This window comes from Coenobita brevimanus, chromosome 33, assembly GCF_032717465.1.
Source record: "Coenobita brevimanus isolate Jiangsu-jjx chromosome 33, ASM3271746v2, whole genome shotgun sequence".
Classification (NCBI taxonomy): domain Eukaryota; kingdom Metazoa; phylum Arthropoda; class Malacostraca; order Decapoda; family Coenobitidae; genus Coenobita; species Coenobita brevimanus.
In genome coordinates, this window is record NC_136986.1 from 32,986,775 (window position 1) to 33,009,346 (window position 22,572).

A 22,572-nucleotide genomic window follows, 5' to 3' on the forward strand; every position below is an offset into this window, starting at 1 on the left:
ATCAACTTCCTGTTACTCCTGATAGAAGAGGTAAGTACTTCCAGAGAATTGCATTTTAACCCTAGAACACATACCTTGGGTCTGACATACCCACCCCAATGGTGTTCACGTGATCACTCCGTGTGAATGGATGCTGGCGCACTGGCCCCCCCAGTACCCTCCTCCCTTGTGTTGCTGTTGTAGAGGAAGGTCATATCTGTCTACTATCTCCTTATCTTTTTTCACTAGACCTGTTTTGGGTCTCACAGACCCAACGTTTGTCTTACCGTACGTATGCTTTGTTGGGTTTGTGGGACCCAACGTTTGTGTTACTGATTTATATGAGTATGTGATTTTTATTGGATATTGCTCTTCAGAGTGAAGATGAACTGGAATATATTATTATAATGGCCTTTGTGTGCGGTGAGGGAGATGAACTAATGATTTTTTTTTCATTGCAGGTATTGAATAACCTTCTCCAGGGACAGTAATTACTGAAAAATGGAAAAGAAACAGAAAAGGGAAAGACTTAGTGATGACAAACTGTCTCAGATGATGAACTCCAGTACACTGAGTATTGAAATTGGTGACGATGAGGAATGGAGTACCAAAGAGCTAGAAAAGACTGCTAGTGATGATGAGGTTGAAGATATTATAGAAGGTGAAGTAGTATATGACAGTGACCTGGACCAAGAATATGTCGTTAGATATAGTGAGACAGACACAAGTGATAGTGAGGAGGAGCGGCGACCTTGCAAACGAATGAAGACCTCGACACCTTACAAGAAACGTGTGCCCCGCATGACGCACTCACCTAAACCATCCACAAGTCACATGCTTAGCACTTCTGGTGCCCCTACAGCCTCTCCTGATAGCCCTGCTGCCGATCCTGATCCTGTTAGCCCTGCTGCTGATCCTGATCCTGATAGCCCTGCTGCCCATCCTGATCCTGATAACCCTGCTGCCCATCCTGATCCTGATAGCCCTGCTGCCGATCCTCATCTTGGTAGCCCTCCTTCCCCTCCTGCTGTTAGTGGCAGGCAGCGACGACATAATGCCACTGAAATTGTACCAACAGTTGTGAATATCAGGTCCACCACATTAGTAGGTGGCTCTGGGTTTAGATGGAGCTCCCGTTCCCAGACTGCCACATCTTCACGAACACCTGCACGCAACATTGTGACTAGCACCCCAGGGCCAACAAACCTAGCAAGACAAGCAGACACCCCTGCGATGTGTTTTAGGCTGCTATTCACAGATGACATATTAAATGAGATCTGTAAGTGGACCAACAACAGAATTGAAACTGAGGCAGCCAAGTATGCACGAAGAACAGCTACACACACCCCAGTCGAACGGAAGGAACTGTTGGCACTTCTAGGAGTGCTAATATTTAGTGGCTGTCAGATAGACAACCACCTCTCAACTACAGAGATGTGGGCCTCTGACACTGGTGCACCAATGTACCGCACTGCCATGTCGCAGGGTCGTTTTGAGTTTCTGATGAACTGCCTGCGGTTCGACGACCTTGCTACAAGAGAGGAGAGGAGACAGCAAGACAAGTTTGCACCCATAAGGAATGTCTGGGACCTTTTTATTGCAAACTGTCAGAAATTATACATACCAAGTGAGCACCTGACAGTCGATGAACAACTACTTGGGTTTAGAGGCAGGTGCCCATTTCGTATATATATACCAAGTAAGCCTACCAAATATGGCATAAAGCTGGTTCTAATATGCGACAATGCATCCAAATACCTGTTGGGTGCAATACCATACCTGGGAAAGGAAGGGACAAAGCCCCCCCCCCGTACAGAAAACCTCAGTCACCACTTCACCAAGATCCTCACAAGACCCTACCACCATTCAGACCGTAATGTTACCAGTGATAATTGGTTTACTTCCGTCCCCCTCGTGTCTGATCTGCTAGAAAACTGTGGTATGACCCTTGTGGGAAACTTGAAAGCAAACAAAAGGGAAGTGCCAGCCAAGATGAAAAACCTACAAGATCGTGAGTTGGGGTCAAGTGCATTTCTGTACACTAAAGAAATGACCCTGGTGTCATATGTACCAACAACTTCAAAGACTAAGAAATTAGTGCTGTTGCTGTCTTCTTTCAATACACAAGGAACCCTGGGGGAAACAGGCAAACCCTCAATTGTTGAATTTTACAATTCAACCAAAGGTGGCGTAGACACGTACGACCAGATGTGTGCCACCTACTCATGCTCCCGGAAGACATGAAGATGGCCGTTGTGTGTCTGGTACGGCATGTTGAATGGTGGTGTGATTAACTCCTGGGTTATACACAGCGCAAACCTGCGAAGGGCAGGTGGCAAGGCTTTGAACAGGCGGCGTTACATGCAGCGCTTGGCAAGGGCTTTCATCCATCCCTGGGCACAGCATAAGCTAAGAAGTCCCAACCTTCCACGAAACCTGAAAACACTCATCACGGACGTCTGTAAGCTCCCCACACCAGCCAGTGCTGTTACTGTACGAGGGTAAGTGGTTGCAGAGGAAGCCATCCTCCAAGGCGCTGCAAGCACTGCCCTGTATCCAAAGACAGGAAGACTCGCTTTTGGTGCCTGAGGTGTGAGACTCCTGTCTGCCAGAGCCACTACTGTTCTCTCTGTGTCGACTGTGGAGAATCCAAGGTAAGTGGTCTGCAAAACATGTAAATAAATAAAACCAAGGGAGGAATAAACATCATTTATTGTTCATTTACAGTAAAAAAAAAAAAAAATGTGCTGGAAAGCGAGGGGTATAGCCTTAGGAAGGATTAAATGTCAGGTGGTGTGCATTTACAGGGGTACATAACTATAAAAAAAAATATTATTTCATGTACATCAATTTTTTACTCTAAAAAGCTTACACCTTTTTTGTCTATCTCCATTACAGTAAGCTGTTATGCCAGAGGGTTGTGGCTGCCCATGCTGATGATCCAGGGACCTGGGAGAGTGTCTGCATAAGGACACCTCTTTTTCTTTCATCATTCAGGAGTACCATGTCTTCTTTTGAAAACTTTTGTAATTTTTTGAGAATTTCGTAGTTTTTTTAAGTCCCCCCTGAAGCATTGACATTTTCTTTTGATAATGTTATTTGTATATGAATCATAATCTTCAATGCTTATATTTTCTTCCTGTATTTTTGGATTTAATAAATTTTGAGTATAAATACTTTATTTTAATTTTCCAAAACTGAGTTTCTCACACCCAAAGTTTGAGTCACCGCCACACTTTAGGACGTTTGTGTTCTAGGGTTAATAACTTTTGCAAACATTCAGTGTCTTGGATATATATATATATATATATATATATATATATATATATGTGTGTGTGTGTGTGTGTGTGTGTGTGTGTGTAGATGTTGGTTGAAAAACGTAAGAAGCCCTACTAAGTTTCCTGTTCAGCATCTTGACCAGCAGTTGATGCTCATGGACAGGGCAGTTAATGAACTATTTTTCATTGGGAATTTTTAAAAAATAATTTTGAGAGTGGTCTACGAATAAGTACAGTTTAAGAGCAAAAGGTAAAAATTTCATCCATTAAGTTATGGAGGTACTGTTACCACTTTTCTGATACACTCATTATTTCTCAATATGGTTAATACATTCATTATTTCTCAATATGGTAAATTAAAAAAAAAAAATGGTTAGGACAGAATTGGGTTGTTTGGTTTCACTTAATAAGACCAAAATTGGCTCTTTTCTTTTACCCCCATTTTCTTTTAATTATCTTGCTTTGTTTTAATACTTTCAGTACATCTGTATGCATAATATCTCTAATTTTCTTGAATCTGCTAAATTTTTCAATGGTATTTTATTCCCCCCCTTTTTCTTTTTTAACCGTAATCAGTTTTATTTATCCCAGATTTTTTTCCCATGTTAGATTATTGTCCATTATAGAATTTAAAAGGAGAAATACAGTATATATTAAATTATGTTATGATTATACGTTGTTATGATGTATTATATGGTATAGTTTTCTGTTGTCTTTCGGAAAAAGAAATAACATTAGTTTCTGCTCTGAGTTGGTGGTACAGAACTTGATCATGTAGTGGTGCTCCAAGGCAAGAACATGTATGATCTTTGAATGGGTGAAAAAGGATTACCTGAAACTCAGTATGCTGTGACTCAAGCCGAGTAACAACCAATATATCCCACACATGGTGTTGATAATATTTTTTATATTATTTCATTACAGGTTGTCCTGTCCCTCCCCACCTTCAGGTATTGACAGCTGTTCGGTGTATGGCAACTGTTGTCACCAGTTGTCACCAGTTGTCCGTTGGTGACTGCTATGATGTCTCCCAGACCAGAGTCAGCCAGTGCCTGAAGGTTGTGTCAAGAGCGATTGCCAGTAGGAGTGGCCACTACATAGGTTTTCCTGCTGCCAATGATATTCAAAGAACAGTTCAAGACTTCTACAAAATTGCCAGGATGCCAGGAATAATAGGTGCAATTGATTGTACTCACATCCCAGTAGTGATGCCATCTGTTGATAATTCAGAAGTTTTCAGATGTAGGAAAGTTTTTTTCTCTCTTAATGTCCAGGCCATATACGAGTATGGCCCAGATTTGATGTTTAACAATGCTGTTTCACGACGGTCTGGGAGTGTCCATGATAGTAGCATCTTAGAAAACAGCAGGATTTGTGCAGAGTTTGAAGATGGATTATTACCAGGCCATCTACTAGGTGACAGCGGGTATCCATGCCGGAAATACATTTTGACACCTGTTGGCAACCCCAAGCAACCGACATGAAGAGGCGTATACTTAAGCCACTGCAGTAATGTCCCGTCCCGTCATTTGCACCGTGGAAACACAGACTGACCCTGAACCTGTTCCTCTTGCCTCACACTCTACCTCTCCATCTGAGCCTCCTGTCCAATCCACCTCTCAAACTGACACCCCTGTTGCACCTTCCTACTCTCAGGCTGCTGCTGCCTCTCAGTCAGTCAAGCCTAAGCCGAAGCCTGACAACTCTAGTAAGAATAATATGACCACCCTCACCAAGTCACGACCTCATGTTCTTCCTGCTCCTGGCCCAGCGAGGGAGAGAAAAGGGAGCTCTTCCTCGGTGGAATCTGGGACCCTAGTTATTGACGAAAACATGGAGGTTTCCGTCGCCAAGCACCGGGATAGGTCCGCCGGTAGTCGCTCGCCTGCTGGCGGGCGGCAAAAAAAGCCTAAGCATACTGGCCCCCAACGTAAATCTTAAACCGCCGCATTCACTATATTACAGTGGAATTGTAGAGGTATTGGGAATAAATTACAAGATATAGCAATCTTGCTTTCTATACACAGGCCAGACGTTGTTTGTTCACAGGAGACGCGCCTGGAGGATCATCTTGATCCTCCACAGTTAAAACACTACCACCCATATAGAAGATATGAAGGTCACGGAGTAGCCATATACACACACAAATCACACCCACAAATGGAAGTGATTCTAAATTCTACTCTGGATGCGGTCGTGTGCAGAGTAAAATTTAATAACACGTATCTGTCTATTTGTTCTCTGTACTGTCCTCCACTTGGCCCCATTGATAGTGATGCTTTAAATTCACTTTTTGAACATCTTCCTGGAAATAAGTTAGTGTTGGGCGATTTTAACGCCCATCACTATCAATGAGGTAGCTTGAGGATTGATGGTCGTGGGGAGCAAGTAGCCGACCTAATACTACAGTCCAACCTCTGTTTTCTGAACGATGGTAGAGCGACTTGTGTAGATGATCGTACTGGTAACTTTTCGGCCATTGACTTACCTTTGGCCTCCCCTGGTATACATCAAGATTTCTCATGGGACCCTTACGACGACTCCTTGGGAAGTGATCATTTACCCATCTGTCTTTCTTATACACGCGACATCGTTTCGGACCCTCCATCTCCAAAATTTAACTATAAGAAAGCAGATTGGGGATCCTTCTCAAGGATCGCCAATTTAGATATATTTGGGGAGACCATGGATGTTAAGGTTGAAAATATAACCCAATCCATATTACACGCAACTGACGCTGCTATTCCCAAGACTTCTACAGTTCATGCGAAGCATAGAGCACATTGGTGGACGCCGGATTGCCTACAAGCATTAAGAAAACGCAATAGGAGATACAGGATTTTTGATAGTCGGCCCACTGAGATAAATTTTATTGCATACAAACAGGCACGGGCTGAGGCAAGGAGAATAATAGATTGATTGATTGATTGATTGATTGTAGTAGAAACTGGCGGCGCAACTGCTAAGGTCATATGCCGCCGGACAACAAGCTAAAACACATGGCAAATAAATTGTGCATAGTTAATAACGCTATGGGCTCCCCCAAGCATCGAGGAGAGACAGTAGGCACCATCTACCCCTGTATGCCTATGGAGGAATCTCCGATGCAGGTCCCCCAAACTTGGACACTCGACCAGCAAGTGACGGACAGTAAGGGGAACAAAGCAATCATCACAGTATGGTTGAGCCTCGCCACTCATCAGGAACCCATGTGTAAGCCGAGAGTGCCCAATGCGAAGTCTAGCAAGAGCTACCTCCAATCGCCGAGGCATGGAAGGGAGAACCCTTGGCACAACCACTCTCTGAAAGACCTCTTTCAGCTTATTATGAGCAACACCATCCCAGCGTCTCTGCCAACACACATGCATTCTGTCCCGCAAGTAAGTTGTTAGATCAGATGCAGGAAGCGGATATTCTGTTGGGTGATGCTGAGTAGCCGCAGCCTTGGCCAATGCATCCGCAGTCTCATTGCCCACCACACCAACATGTGCGGGAACCCAGCAAAAATCCACTCTCTTTCCCCGATGGCGAATGGGGAACAGCCACTCCAAAATAGCTAAAACTATGGGATGGGAAGAGTTAAAAGAGTCCAGGGCCAAAAGCGCTCCTTGAGAGTCGCTAAAAATAGTAAAATAATTGTCAGGATGAACAAACACCAACTTCAAGGCTAAAATGATGGCTGACAACTCCGCAGAAAACTGAGGCAACCAAAGGAAGACTACCTCCACGGCTATAATTGGGAAATACCACTCCAAAACCAACACCTGATGCGGATTTAGAGCCATCAGTATACACAGGCACAGAACCACCATGACTAGAAGAATATTCTAAAAATAACCTTAAAAGACACTGAGGAGCGACAAAATCCTTTGAACCTGCAATAGGCCTGCAGAAAGTTACCTTGGGCAATATCCAAGGCGCAACCCTCGGGATCCGAACAGGACTGACAAGTACTGCTGACAAACCAAACCCCTCCATTATATCCTGAACCCTATAGCCAAATGGACGAGGCATGTGAGGGTGTCTACTATAACACAAAAGACAAGACTGTTTCGTCACACCCTCACAGACAAGTGAGTCTGGAAGGCGACGAATCCGGAGCCAGCACCGTACTGCAACAGACTGACGCAGTAGATCTAAGGGAGGCACACCAGCTTCCACCAATAAGCTGGGAATTGGAGAGGACCGAAAAGCCCCAGTTGCAAGGCGAAGACCAGTATGATAGAGAGCATCTAGAGTTTTTAGTCTTGATTCCGTGGCAGAGGAATATACCTCACAGCCATATGACAGCTTAGAGGTTACAAATACCTGAAACAAATGCAAGAGTGTCCTTCGATCAGCACCCCAAGAGGTATGGGACAGAACCCTCAATAGATTGAAAGCCTTCATACATGATGTTTTAAGATTTGCCAATTGTGAGACCCATGTCAAACGACAATCAAAAGTCAGGCCCAAGAATTTCGTCTCTGTCACACAACGGAGTCTCCTGCCACAAAGCTGGAGATCAGGGTCTGGGTGTACCCCTCTCATCCAACAGAAGTGCATAGCCACAGTCTTTGAAGGGGAAAACCGAAAACCCTTGGAAGTGGCCCAGGGAGAAATCTTGTCCAAGGCAAATTGCATCCGCCGCTCAATAGCAGACATGTGGGAGCCAGAAAACCATATAGCTAAGTCATCCACATAAAGGGATGAGGATACCCCAGCAGGCACAGTGTCAATGATACCATTAATGGCCACTGCAAACAGGGAAACACTTAAGACACTACCCTGCAGAACACCTTCCTCCTGGCACAGTGGCACAGAGAGGGTAGAACCCACATGGACCTGAAATACATGATCAGTCAAGAAGTCTCCAAGCAACACAGGCAGGCGACCACGTAAACCAAAGGCATGAAGTTGTTGGAGGATGCCATGGCGCCAGGCAGTGTCATAAGCCTTCTCAAGGTCAAAAAACACAGCCACAAGATGTTGCTTGGAGGCAAAAGCTTCACAGATTGACGCCTCAAGCCTGATAAGGTTGTCTGAAGTGCACCGTAATTTACGGAAACCAGTATGCGACGGAGAGAGAAAGCAACCCTTCTCCAGAAACCACATAAGCCTGACATTGACCATCTTTTCGAACAGCTTGCACACACATGATGTTAAAGTGATAGGGCGATAGTTGGAGACTTGGGAATGGTCTTTACCAGGCTTGGGAAAGGGGAGGACAATACCCAACTTCCAACTCCTCGGAATAAAGCCCTCACTCCAAACCCTGTTAATAAGGTCCAATAAAAACTGAAGTGAATCAGTCGGAAGATGACGCAGCATATCGTATGGAATATCATCAGGCCCAGGAGCAGTGTCACGACACTCTGAAAGGGCAGCAGGTAGCTCACGGAGGCTGAAATCTAAATTATACAGCTCTCCACCATGAGAGTGAAAGTCAAGACCCAGCCTCTCCTGATTCCTACGAAAGGTGGCAAATGGCTGAGAAGGATCCTTTGTGGAGACAGCGTAAAACTGATCTGCAAAATCAGAGGCTACTGCATCTGGTGCAGACACAAGTTCCCGTGAAGGCGCAACACCGGAGGGGAGGGGAGCGAGAACCTGCCAGAAATCTTGCACACCTTTTTCCACACCACAGACATTGAAGTTGAAGATGTAATTGTAGAAACATACGACCTCCACGAGTTACGGCGAGCATTCTTCATGACCCATCTATAGTGAGCATGTGCTTTGCGAAACTGTATTTTTAGAAAATCAACATTACGATTGGCAAAATACCGACGAGCAGCTGCTTTGTAAGTTCCCTTTACTATGGAGCAGTCATCATTCCACCATGGCACAGGTCTCCGGGAAAAAACACCAGAAGTCTGTGGGATAGAATGAACCCCTGCTGAGAAAATGGTCTTAGTAAAATAACATTCGGCATCATCGATAGTTGAAAAATCAGTAACCCTGTTGGCAAATACACATAGTTCCTCAAAGAGAGACCAATCAGCCCTGTCCAGACACCGGCATGGCAGATGGGCTACAGGAACAGAGCGAGTAGGCTGGACCACTACAGGATAATGGTCACTACCATGTAGATCATCCAAAACCTCCCAAGAAAAGTCAAGGGCACAGTTAGAGGAGGAGATGGTAAGGTCATTGACAGAATACGTGCCAGTCTGAACATGAAAATGGGTCGGCCTTCCATCATTTAGGACAACCAAATCTAAATCCCCAACCAAAGAGGCAAGAAGATCACCCCGGGGATTTGGAAGTGAGCCACCCCACAAAGGATGGCGGCCATTAAGGTCACCAAGGAGTAGGAAAGGGGGTGGAAGTGGGCTGATAAGGGTTTCTAGATCAGCACATATAACAGGAACGGAAGGTGGAAGGTACAGACAACAGATGGTATAGCACCTCCCAACGTGCATCTGTACTGCTAGAACTTGAAAGGGCGACTGAATCTCAAAGAAAATAAAGGGGACATCAGAACGGCACAAAATTGCACATCCACCGCTGTGACCACCAGGGGGAGATGCATGGAAGGCCTTATACCACCTAATGGAAGGGAACTGTCTGTCCCCCACCACTGTCTCCTGAAGACAAACACGTAGTGGGTTCAGAGCAGAGAGTAATAACTGCAATTCCTCCCAATTTGCCATTGCACCTCTACAGTTCCACTGAAGACAGATTGGTACCGATTGAGCCATAGTGATTAGTATTAACTATTATGAACTTAGAAAGCTATGTAGCAACCTCGTTGGGAAGGGAGTGAAAGCCCTTCTTCCTAGGCGTGGAGCTCTGCCTCACCTACCGAGAAGGCAATGAAGATTTAGAGTTTCCATGGGTGGAAGTACCCTTACCCCGAGACATGTCTCGCCCATTGCCAGAATGAGTCCGAAGCACAGAGACCTTCTTGGAAGACCCACGTGCCCCATCTGCACACCCATGTGAGGGTTCAGCTGGCACCTCGGGGCCAACCGAACCCTCCCCAACCAAATCATCCAAAGGTTGGCCGCTGGGTGATGGATCAGAGGGAGCAAGCGACTGAGCTCTATGAGTATCTAAAGACCCAGGCCCCACCACACCTGAGGAAGAGGCAGGGACGGGAATCCTAGAAGGGCCATCATGAACACCCACAGGCTTAGACGCCAGCACTGGCTGGGTTGTCGAGCGAAGAGCCCCTTCAGAATCCTCATGTGGTACAGAAGTTTGAACCTTAGAAGGAGGGGAGTCATCCAAAAACTCCTCACTCCTCACTCGTTTGAGGTTGGCAGATGCAACCTCCATCTCTGCACCAGAACTTAAAGCATTAGAAAATATAGTGCCACACTGTAAAGAAGAGTGAGGAACAGTAGCAGAGCGGGCAGATGATACAGGAGCAGCAGTCGGTACGGAAGTAGCAGCTGATACAGAAGTATGAGAGACGCTGGTTTTTTTAGATATGTCAGGACACGGATGCACAGGAAGGACATCGGGAGTTTTGGATGTGTCAAAGCAAAGTGTAGCATCGACACGGGTGTTTGTCACAGGAGGAACCGGAGGAACTGGGATGGGGGAGGCACTCCCAGACGCTGGAAGAACCACCGCAGAGGGGACACCCCCAGAGATAGGAGGCACCTCCCTGGAGGAAGCACAGCTGCTTCCAGGCTGCACTCCCTCAGTGGAACCCCCCGGGCGAGAAGGCCGGGAAGTAGAACCCCGAGAATTTGATGGGGCATTGTGCGATGGCAGGGGCACCTGCCGGGTAGCTTTATGGCGAGACAACGCAGCAGCAAAGGTAACCCCAGGGCGAATGAACCGCTCCCTTACCCTGGCCTTTGCCTCAGAAAAGGAAATTTTCTCCTTCGTTCAGACAGAAATGATCTCGTATTCATATTTGTATACTTTGCAATCCCTTGAGGAGGCTGCATGTGCTCCTTCACAGTTCAAACATTTAGAGGGTTGAGAACAATCATCTGTACCATGAGAAATTCCACCACAATTTCCACAGACCTCAGGAAGGCCAGACGCTTCCCACCTGCAAGAACGGCGGACGTGACGAAATCTTTGACTATAATAGCATCTTCTAGGTCGGGGAACATAAGGTTTAACCTTTAGCTTCCACCACGCAGCAGTGATAACCTCCGGCAAGGTAAGACGATCAAATGTCAAGATAAGAGTGGGCGTGGGGGTTAAAACCCCATCAACCTTCTTCATAATTCTCTGCACTCCTACAACACCCTGAGGAGCCAGCCCCTCTAAGAGGGAAGAATCAGAATATGAGATCAAGTCACGAGAATACACAACCCCTCGGGACTGATTTAGGACCAAGTGACAAGAGGCAGATACAGGATAATCAGTGACCATAGTTAGGGACTGGATGTGTGAACTCTTCTCTTCATTCTTGGCTTCTAGCAATAGAGAACCATCACCCTGCAAAGAGACCTTGGGGGTAAATTCACATGCTGTAACTAGACCACTGTGAATCTTAAAACAATTCAGGTTCCGGAAGGAAGTACCATCATCCGTTTTGAGGACTATATATTTTGTGTAGGAGTGTTTTACAAAGACACCAGGTAATAACTCGATGCACGGAACATCTAAAGTCGCAGTTTTGGCAGACGACCTGGAGGGTACAGGATCGTCGGCCAGAGAGTGACCACTTGATGCCGACTCGTGTGGCTGGTCACCGACCACACGAGTGGTTAAGGAAGTGTTCAATGTATCCATACACACTCTAGTAAATATGAATTGGCACCAGGAGCCAAGGGAAACCACCTACCAGGGAGTGAGGGGACCGAGCGTGGTCTGATGGGAGCGGGGTACCTCGTCCCCAGAGGGTGTCCCCAAAAGGACACCCTGTGATGCGAAAGTTTGCTCCCACCAGTGCAAAGACCCCCTTCCCCAACACCCCCCATCCCAGACACCCAACCAACCAACTCGGGACAGCACCGAGGCGATCCCTCTGGAGGGCAGTACCGATGACCCTTACGGGTAATCTATGTTTCGGGCACCGCTTAGTCAGACCCCTCACCCACAACCCTACCCACGTGGGAGACCCTGCCGGATGTCGTTACATCCACAGGCAGGCTTGTGGGATCACAGGGGCACGCAAGCCCCCCCACCATGACAAGGTGGCTGCCCACGGAGGGGAAGGAGAATAATAAGAAGGGCCAAACGTGACTCCTGGCGGTCCTTTGTGTCCACAGTGACTCGTACAGCACCATTAAGTAAAGTCTGGTCCACCTTAAGAATATTAAATAATAAAGGCCCATACTTCCCAATTACCACCCTTAAGGTCGATAATACAATCTATGACAAGCCCGTGGACGTTGCTAACATCCTCGCCAGGAGTTTTTCTCATGTAAGTAGCTCAGCCAATTATGATCCACGTTTCCAACATCATAAACGCATGGCTGAGCTACAGATCATTGACTTTGCCACAGAAGACGTAGACTCCCCGTACAACGAAGAGTTTACGCTAGATGAACTGCTCCTTGCCCTTTAAATCCTATAAAGACACCAGCCCTGGACCAGACACCATCACGTATGGTATGATCCAGCATCTTAATCAGGACAACCTGATTAAGATGTTAGCATTGTACAATGAGATTTGGGCATCTCGAACGTTCCCAAACTCATGGCACTTTGTGCGCGTCATACCGATACCCAAAGAGGCGTGTCGTCTTATGAATCCCACTTCATTTCGTCCTATTGTGTTGACTTCTTGTCTATGTAAGGTCATGGAACGTATGGTAAACAATAGGCTTCTTTTTGTTTTAGAGTCGAAGAATTTGTTAAATGATCAACAATGTGGCTTCCGTAAATACAGAAGTTTACTAGATCATTTAATGAATTTGGAGCATTGTATTGCAGAGGCATTTGCCAATAAAGAATTCATGATAGGGGTGTTCTTGGACATCTATAAAGCCCAAGACATGACATTGCGACATGGTATACTAATGAAGGTCCATGCTTATGGTTTAAGAGGAAATTTGCCTATTTTTATTTCAAATTTCTTAAGGGACAGAGCTTTCTCTGTCAAATTGCCCCCGTAACGTAACATCGGATATATTTATCCAGGAGAACGGGGTGCCACAGGGAAATGTGCTTAGCCCTACTTTATTTAGTATTATAATCAATGATATTCTGTCATCAGCTCCCATCCCGAGGAATCTTAAATACTCGCTCTACGCTGACGATTGTGCAATGTGGCACTCTTCCCGTAATGCACAATTTTCGGCTGGGCGGATTCAAGCAGCCCTTGACTCCGTCCACTAATGGGCCTTGCAGTGGGGATTTAAGTTTTCCGTCCGTAAGTGTGCCGCTATAGTCTTCACTAGTCATAACGTACCTAATTTGTGCTTAACTTTGGATAATCAGGTGGTACCTTTTCAAAATTCTGTAAAATTTTTAGGAATACATTTTGATCGTAGAATGAATTTTAAACTTCACGTTAATACTTTGCTTGCTCGTTGTGATAAACCGTTAAATATCCTCAAGTACCTAGCGGGTACTACCTGGGGTGCCGACAGAAAATCTTTATTAATGGTGTATAAGCCCCTTATTCGATCGAAGCTAGACTATGGTGCACAGGTGTATGGCTTGGCATCCAATGCCACGCTGAAAGGATTGGATGTGCTATAGAATAAATGTTTGCAAATGTGTCTTGGAGCCATCCGGTGTACCCGTGTGGCTCGTATGGAAGTGGAGGCGAATGTGCCTCCCCTCTGTATTCGCCGTGACCACCTGGCCTTGTTCTACGGCATAAGGACATTTAGGAAAAGTAATATCGGCAACGTGGCCTGTACCCCCCTGCGTCAATACCACCACCTTCTGCGGGGGGTGCGTCGGCCACTTACCGCTCGCCTCCACTTACTGACTCAAGAGCTTGGTGTGGACCCCAGTGACTGTGACAAGTTGGTGTTTAAAAATATAGCGCCTTGGGAGCCACCCGGCTTTACAGTGGATGTCTCATGGCTCCCAGCACCAAAGGCCAAGGCGCCGGAGGCGGAGGTCCACCACTTGTTTCGTAACATCATTGTTCGTCACTTGGGGTCCCATCAATTGTATACCAACGGCTCCAAGTCGAGTGAATGTGTGGGTACAAGTGTGTGGTCGACTGAATGTGCACTTAGGTATCGGTTGCCGACTCATACATCTGTGTTTACCTCCGAACTTTTTGGTATTGACAAAGCCATAGACTATGCTCTCAATTCTAGGCATGACTCATTTGTCATATTTTCAGATTCAAAATCAGCCCTTCAGGCAATTGCATTTTGTACTACGGACTCTAACGAGATCCAGGACCGCATCGTTAATAAGTTGCATTCATGCAACAAGTCATTCATGCTGATCTGGGTGCCTAGTCAATGAGCAGGCTGACTTACTTGCAAAGTCGGCTGTAGAGCTCGAGGAGACCTGGGACGTTCCTTGTGATCTGCGGTCGAGTCTATCTCTTGGAAAGAAATCAATAAATCTTCTGTGGTAAGGTCAGTGGACCAGACTAAATATTCCAACTTGTAAGCCGCACCTAGGCGACTGGGACACCGCCAACCACCCTAGTCGCCTTGAGGAAAAAGTATTAGCACGGCTACGGCTTAATGCCACCATTTTAACTCACATGAAACCATATATGGAAAGACGCTTCCCACCGCACTGTGACATCTGTAATGCGGTGTTATCTATCAGTCATATCATCCTGCGCTGTCGGCGATTTATTCGTGAACGTGCTTCACTTATAAATTACTACGGTGCAGCAGACGTCCCCTTCACCCTTTCCACCATCCTGGGTGATGGGGACATTGTTATGACTGATAAATTGATGGCTTTCTTGAGAGAGACCGGACTGATCAGAGTGATGTGACTTTTTTACTGTATGGTTATAGTTTTTATCACCTGTAAATGTGTACATATAGTACTGTTAATTAGGGTTGACAGTTGACGTATTTGAAATAGTTCCTCCACCCACTGATCTATTTCTATTATTGATGTCCCCTACATTAAACCCCGTTCCTCGACTAACAGTCATCAGCTGATGAGTGCAAGTGTGCAATATAGGAAGGTATTGGGCACTTGCAGTCGATGGTGGTCTGCTGGGCGAGGTTCTTCACTTTTTGTACAAATTATGTAAATACATTATACCATCTTGCTTAAGTTATTCTAATTAGGGCCGACAGCTGACGTATATGGAAATGTTCCTGACTCGTCTGGTTCCCTTTCATATATTGATGTCTCCTATATTAGGTTGTGCCTCGACTGACAGTCACCAGGTGATGAGTGCAGGTATGTCATGTTGAAAGGCATATTATCTGCAGTCGATGGTGTTCTGTTAGTCGAGGTATTTTTATCATTAGTTTAAGCCTAGCTATTTGTCTCTGTAGGATTTAGTATAGGTTAGCGATTTGTCTGTTAGGTGATTAGTTTTAGGGTCTTTAGATTAGTTTGTCTTTATAATATAAGGTATAAAAAATATAAAACCAAGAAAAAATTTAAAAAAATAAAAATACAAAAAAATAAATAAAATTAAAATTATTATATAAAATTATTATATATATATATGAAAGTGTGTCTGTATGTATGCATGGAATTGTGTGTGTGTGTGTGTGTGTGTGTGTGTGTGTGTAATTCACCGGGTCGGTCAGGATCACTTGATGGTCGTGATCGTCAGCTTTTACCTTCCCGGAAGGGAGCTGAGAGCCCATATAGTCCGATCTAAGGGCAAGGCTGTGACCTTCACACACGCACACACCCGTCCCCTTGCTCAAGGGGGACAGTAACCACCCACTTCGTCAGTGAAACTTTTCGCAACCTGAGCGAGGCGCGAACTCCCGTCCACCAGTTGGCAAGCGAGAATGTTACCACTGCACCAGCGAGCGGTGTGTGTGTGTGTGTGTGTGTGTGTGTGTGTGTGTGTGTGTGTATGTTTATATATATGTATATATATTTAAATGTATATATATATATATATATATATATATATATATATATATATATATATATATATATATATATCCGGCCTTAATAACCAGGGGCTTCGGCCCCAATGGTTGATAGGCCAGGGAAAAAAAAAAATAAATAAAATAAAATAAGCCACAGCAGAACTAGAAACACAATTGAAAGAGCATTTGGTGTTCTCAAAAAGAGATTTGCGTACTTATCAACACCTGCCAGGACAAAATTGGACACCACTAAAGCAATATTTGTTGCCTCCATGGTTCTTCACAATCTTGTTGTTTTGACCAGAATAATAATGCCGGAGAATGCAGAAGAAGATCTAGATAACGATGAACATCTGTTACCCAATGAAATTAATGCAACAGTGAAAGGAAGAATGAAGAGACAACAAATAATAAGAGAATACTTTTGAAGGTAATCTCTGCTGTACAACTGTACCTCATGCATTATTTTGGACTACTGTACTGTATTTATATTTTTAACAAATTTGAGCTCATAATTGCTTAACTAAATAGTAGTGCCTGAGGATGGAGATTTAGATCCAGAAAATGAACCCCTATTACCTGATGGTTTATGTAGCAGCACAAGCGAGAGTGAAGAGGCAGCTTATAATAATAAACTATTTTGAAGACGGTCTCTGCTACACTACTATACCTCATGCATTAATTGAAATGGTTATTATTTGGTCCATAAACTTGAGATAATTTATATTTTATTTTACTTTGTAAGAATAAGACAATTTGTTTTGAACCCTGAATGTAGTTTAAACAGTTTATGAAAAACTAAACTCCCTTAACTTTTTGTACTACAGTTCACCGTATCTGTGTCAAATATTTAAGAGAAATCCTTGTCCTACAATAACAAAAATTAAAAAAATCCTATTAATCTAATTGTATGTATATATATGAGAGAGGGGGTGTGAGTTGGGAGCGGGGCAGTGAAATGGCGGGGAACAGGGCGACGTGGATGCGATTTGTTTGTGGCCACCCCGAATGGGATTAAGGCATCTGGCAATAGATAGATAGATAGATGTATATATACACATGGTAGGTGGGGGCGCTCACCATCCACTTTGTCGATGGTTTAAGTTCCATTTGAAATACATCATCAGGACATCCTTTCCCACTCTAGGGCAGGGTGAGGTGTAGCAACATCCAAAGCTTGCCTAGTGCAGTGGCCCATGCTTCCGTTCACCCATCATTCAAGCCTCTGGAATCCTGGCTCATCTGATATGCCATACTTTCACCACATTCTTTAGCCTCACATAAATGTATCCTTCTGTAAGAAATACAAAAAGAAAAAAAATTGTCTAACATTTATTTACATCCAACTTTTTGCACTGGAGCTTTCAACTTTCATCACATCATCCTCATACACATGGACAAATTACATAGACAAATGAAACATCGCTTGTATCAGCTTTTATACAGACAAATCGCATGGATAAATGAAAAAAATTTGTCTCCTGTATCCGCTTTTATTAAGTTATGAGTTGACAAAGGAAGCAGCAAACTGGAATGAAAAGAAACAAGCTGTTGTACACACACACACACACACACAGGGAATCATCGGATGTAGACGTCCGGCACCGGCGCTCCATACCAGACCAACACGGCCAGTGGCAATACCTAAATTAGTATCTTTGAATGAGTCAAGCTCTGTACCAGGTTAGACTAAATGATTTTTCATTATTAAAAGGTAAAGAAATAATAAGTTTAAATAAGACTTGTTCAAACAACAAAGAACCACGATGCGTTGAGTCAGCTGGGTTTGTTTATACTACAGCAACACGGGGAAAGTGTAAGTACATACTCTGTTCATTTAGTATTACAAAATGGATACATACTTCAGTAAAACAAATTTGGAAAAGAAAAGGGATAAAAGTAAAAAGCAAAATGATGATTTCTACCAAGAACTGGTTGAAGTGGAGACTCACAATAGACTGGTTGAACGTGTACACAAACTAGAAATGGCTTTCAAAAATGAAATTGATGAAATAAAGAAGCAAATGCACTTGCAAAAGGAAGAAATAGAAAAACTAGGAAGGGAGGCCAATAAGAAAGACACAACCATCAGTGAACTAACAGTGGAATTGAGTACGCTTAGGAAGAAAGTGAGTGAAATGGGAAGTACAGTAGTCAATCACGAGAGTGTTATGGAAGAGTTAAAAAATGACACAGAGACAATTAGACAAGCAAGCAGTCTTATGGACCAGAGCAGTGATATTGAGGAGAAGATAACACAGGTGAATGAAGCTGTGCAAAGCTACAAAAATGATGTAGAAACCACGTATGCTGAAATGGTGAAAGTAAAGAAAGACTTAGAAACAAGGGTGGAGGAAAAAAGCATTAAAAAGGAAGTGAAAAGAATAATCCAAAACAATCCAAAGTTAGTCAGAGATTCAGTAGAAATCAATAAATCAATAGTAATCACTGGTATAGAAGAGGAAGAAATTAAAAACAAGATCACTAGAGACAAAAAGGAGATGGCAAATGTAATGAGCTTACTGAAAGAAGTATCAGAGGAAATCTGTAGTAAAGACATAGAGGAACACAAAAGGTTAGGGAAATACGAGAAAAGCAAGACAAGACCTCTAAAGGTGACTTTCCAGAGTGTAAACACTGTGGAAGAGATACTAAAAAATGCAAAGAATCTTATGGAAAAAGAGGAGTTCAAAAATGTATGGATAAAAAGATGCCTAACACAAGAGGAACTGGAATTACTGAAAGAGAAAAGGGAGGAAGCAAAAACAAAAAATGAGGGAAGATCAGAAGAGGAGAAGAAGAAATTTTTTTTACAAAGTAATAGGATTGCAGGTACGAAAGTGGTACACAAACAGGATGGAAGAAAAATGAGGAAGTTAGTAGAACCATGTCATGACAAGTATATAAACAAGATGATAAAGTTGATGTACTCAAATGTGGATGGATTGGTATCTAAATTACTAGAGATGAATGATTATGTCAGAGAAAATGAACCACAAATAATATGCCTAACTGGGACAAAATTAACACCAAGGATATCCAGTGACATACTAAACTTAGAGGAATACAATATATGGAGAAGAGACAGAAATTTAAAAAAAGGAGGAGGAATTATAATATTAACTAAGAAAAATCTAAAAGTCAAGGAAATAAACCTAGATATACCATCACAAGTAGAACTGATTGCAGTAGAGATCGACACATCTGAAGGTAAAGTAATTGTAGCCAATTTGTACATGCCACCCAGATCAAACACATGGGAAAGAGACGAATATGAGGACCTGGGAGAGAGTACAATTCAGAGTATAAGATCCTTGTTACATAATGTGGAAGAGAAATCGGAAAGAATTATACTATCTGGGGACTTCAATACAAATATAAATTGGAATACTCTAGATATAAATAGCCAAGAAAGCTGTTGGGACCAAAAGCTCCTGGATCTTGTACAAGAGTTTTTCTTAACGCAACATGTGAGGGAAACCACTAGAAAAAGAGGACTTGATGTACCTTCAGTGCTAGATCTAATATTTACTAGGCAAGAAAATGACATTGACAGTTTAATATATCACCCTCCACTCGGCAAAAGCGATCATGCAGTACTAAATTATAACTTCAGGATAGCATATGACATAGTAAACAGCAATGACAGTTACAAAAAGAGCCTAAACTATAAAAAGGGAAATTATCAAGACCTAAAGAAGTATTTCTTAGAAGTTGATTGGGAAAATGAGCTTAGAGGACAAGATTTAAATGCTGTATATAAAAATTTTTGTGAATTTTATGAAATAGGAGTCTAGAAGTACATCCCACAGCACAAAGAAGCAGATAAGAAAACACAGAAATGTTTCAATACAGAATGTAAAAAATCAAAAGAAAGAAGAGATTTGTTGTGGAATAGATACAGAAGACACAATAGTGAAAGGGCGTATAATAATTACAAACAGGCAAGAAACGACTATACAAGAATAAGGAGGGAAGCCCAAAAACAGTTTGAGGAGGATATAATAAATAAAAGTAGTGATCAACCAAAGCTGTTTTACAGCTATATCAGAAGCAAAACCAAAGTAAAAGATATAATACAATCTATTACGGACGAGGGAATCACTTATACACAAGAGAAAGATATTTGTGAAGCACTAAATAAGAATTTCCAATTAGTTTTTACAAAAGAAAAAAATTTTGAGAGGGACTATGTGGAACACGCATGTCCACACATACTACCAGATATACAAATAGCAGAAAAAGTAATACAGGAGGAGTTAAGTAGATTAGACAGAGGAAAAGCAAATGGTCCTGATGAAATTTCATGTTGGGTGTTACGAGAATGTGCAAAGGAGTTAAGTAAACCATTATTTTTAATTTTCAAGAAATCCTTGAGTCAAGGGAAACTACCTGATATTTGGAAAAAAGCAAATATAGTCCCCTTATTCAAGAAAGGAAATAGACAAAATCCTCTCAACTACCGACCAGTATCACTGACCAGTGTTGTAAGCAAGGTATTAGAAAAACTTATAAGAAAAGCTTGGGTAAATCATCTAGAAGAACACAGTATGATAACAGAAAGACAGTTTGGTTTCAGAAAAGGAAAATCATGTGTTACTAATCTGTTGAGCTACTATGACAGAGTAACAAACACAATACAGGAAAGGGAAGGATGGGTGGACAGTATCTATTTATATTTCAGGAAAGCTTTTGACACAGTACCACACCAAAGACTTTTATGGAAGCTGTACCATCAAGGAGGAATTCGAGGCAAACTGTTTTGTTGGATGCAAGACTTTCTCATAAAAAGAGAAATGAGGACAGCACTAAGAGGAAAGAAGTGACTAGTGGAGTACCACAGGGTTCGGTGCTGGCACCAATCATGTTTTTAGTGTACATAAATGATATAAACAGTAACACTGGAAATGAGAGCTATCTGAATATGTTTGCAGATGATGCAAAAATACAAAGGAGAATTACTAGCACAGACTCTTGTAGGGAGCTACAAGAAGAATTAAATAAACTTCATGAATGGAGTAGTACATGGCAAATGGAATTCATTGTGGACAAGTGTCATGTAATCAAGTTTGGTAAAAGTGGAAAAAGACCTGATTGGGATTATAAGTTAGGAAATAAAACCCTATACACATCAGAAAGAGAGAAAGACCTAGGTGTGATTATCAATAACAGACTATCTCCGGCTGACCACATCAGCGAGAAGGTACGGAACATGTATACACTGCTTGCAAATATGAGAATAGCATTCACATACATAAATGAAGACATGCTAAGAAGGATAATAACATCATTCATTAGACCAACCCTGGAATATGCATCAATAGTCTGGAGTCCTCATCTCAAAAAGCATATAGACAAGATTGAAAAAGTTCAAAGGGCCGCTACAAGATGGATACCAAGCTTAAGGGACCTAAGCTACGAAGAAAGACTAAATAAACTGAATCTACCAACACTACAGGAGAGAAGGAAAAGAGGTGACATGATAATGCTATGTAAGTGCATATCAGGAAAGGAGAAAATAGACATAAATGATTACTTAACATATGGAGAAGCATCAGCAAGAGGACACTGCAAAAAACTGCATAAGAAGAGAGGTGATAAAGACGTAAGGAAATTCAGTTTCCCAAACAGAGCAATTGATCAATGGAATGTACTACCGAATGAAATAGTGTGTGCCAAAACAATTCACAAATTTAAGGATATGTAAGGTAAATATGGTTTAAGACACGGGACGGTACGAGCTTGACTCATTCCTGTAAAGATACAATTAGGTAAGAACAATTAGGTAAGAACACACACACACACACACACACACACACACACACACGACACAACCCTGTTTTAATCCAACAGTGAAATAGAAAAATTCACTCAGTTCAGTAACCACATGCAATGCAGCCTTGCACCCACATACCTGTGTTAATCCAACATTCAAACAGAAAAATTCACTCAGTTCACTAACCACCCACATACCTGTTTTAATCCAACATTTAAACAGAAAAATTCACTCAGTTCACTAACCACCCACATACCTGTTTTAATCCAACATTCAAACAGAAAAATTCACTCAGTTCACTAACCACCCACATACCTGTTTTAATCCAACATTCAAACAGAAAAATTCACTCAGTTCACTAACCACCCACATACCTGTTTTAATCCAACATTCAAACAGAAAAATTCACTCAGTTCACTAACCACCCACATACCTGTTTTAATCCAACATTCAAACAGAAAAATTCACTCAGTTCACTAACCACCCACATACCTGTTTTGATCCAACATTCAAACAGAAAAATTCACTCAGTTCACTAACTACCCACATACCTGTTTTAATCCAACATTCAAACAGAAAAATTCACTCAGTTCACTAACCACCCACATACCTGTTTTAATCCAACATTCAAACAGATAAATTC

At 42.8% G+C, this 22,572-nt stretch overlaps 1 protein-coding gene across 1 annotated transcript; it reads left to right on the plus strand.

Annotated features, from left to right (window-relative positions):
- Positions 1 to 480: 480 nt before the first annotated feature.
- On the plus strand, positions 481 to 4,741 carry LOC145395853 (uncharacterized). Its single transcript, XM_080269380.1, is given in 2 exon segments — positions 481 to 2,480; positions 4,249 to 4,741. Coding segments are annotated over 2 exon segments (2,493 nt in total).
- Positions 4,742 to 22,572: the final 17,831 nt, after the last annotated feature.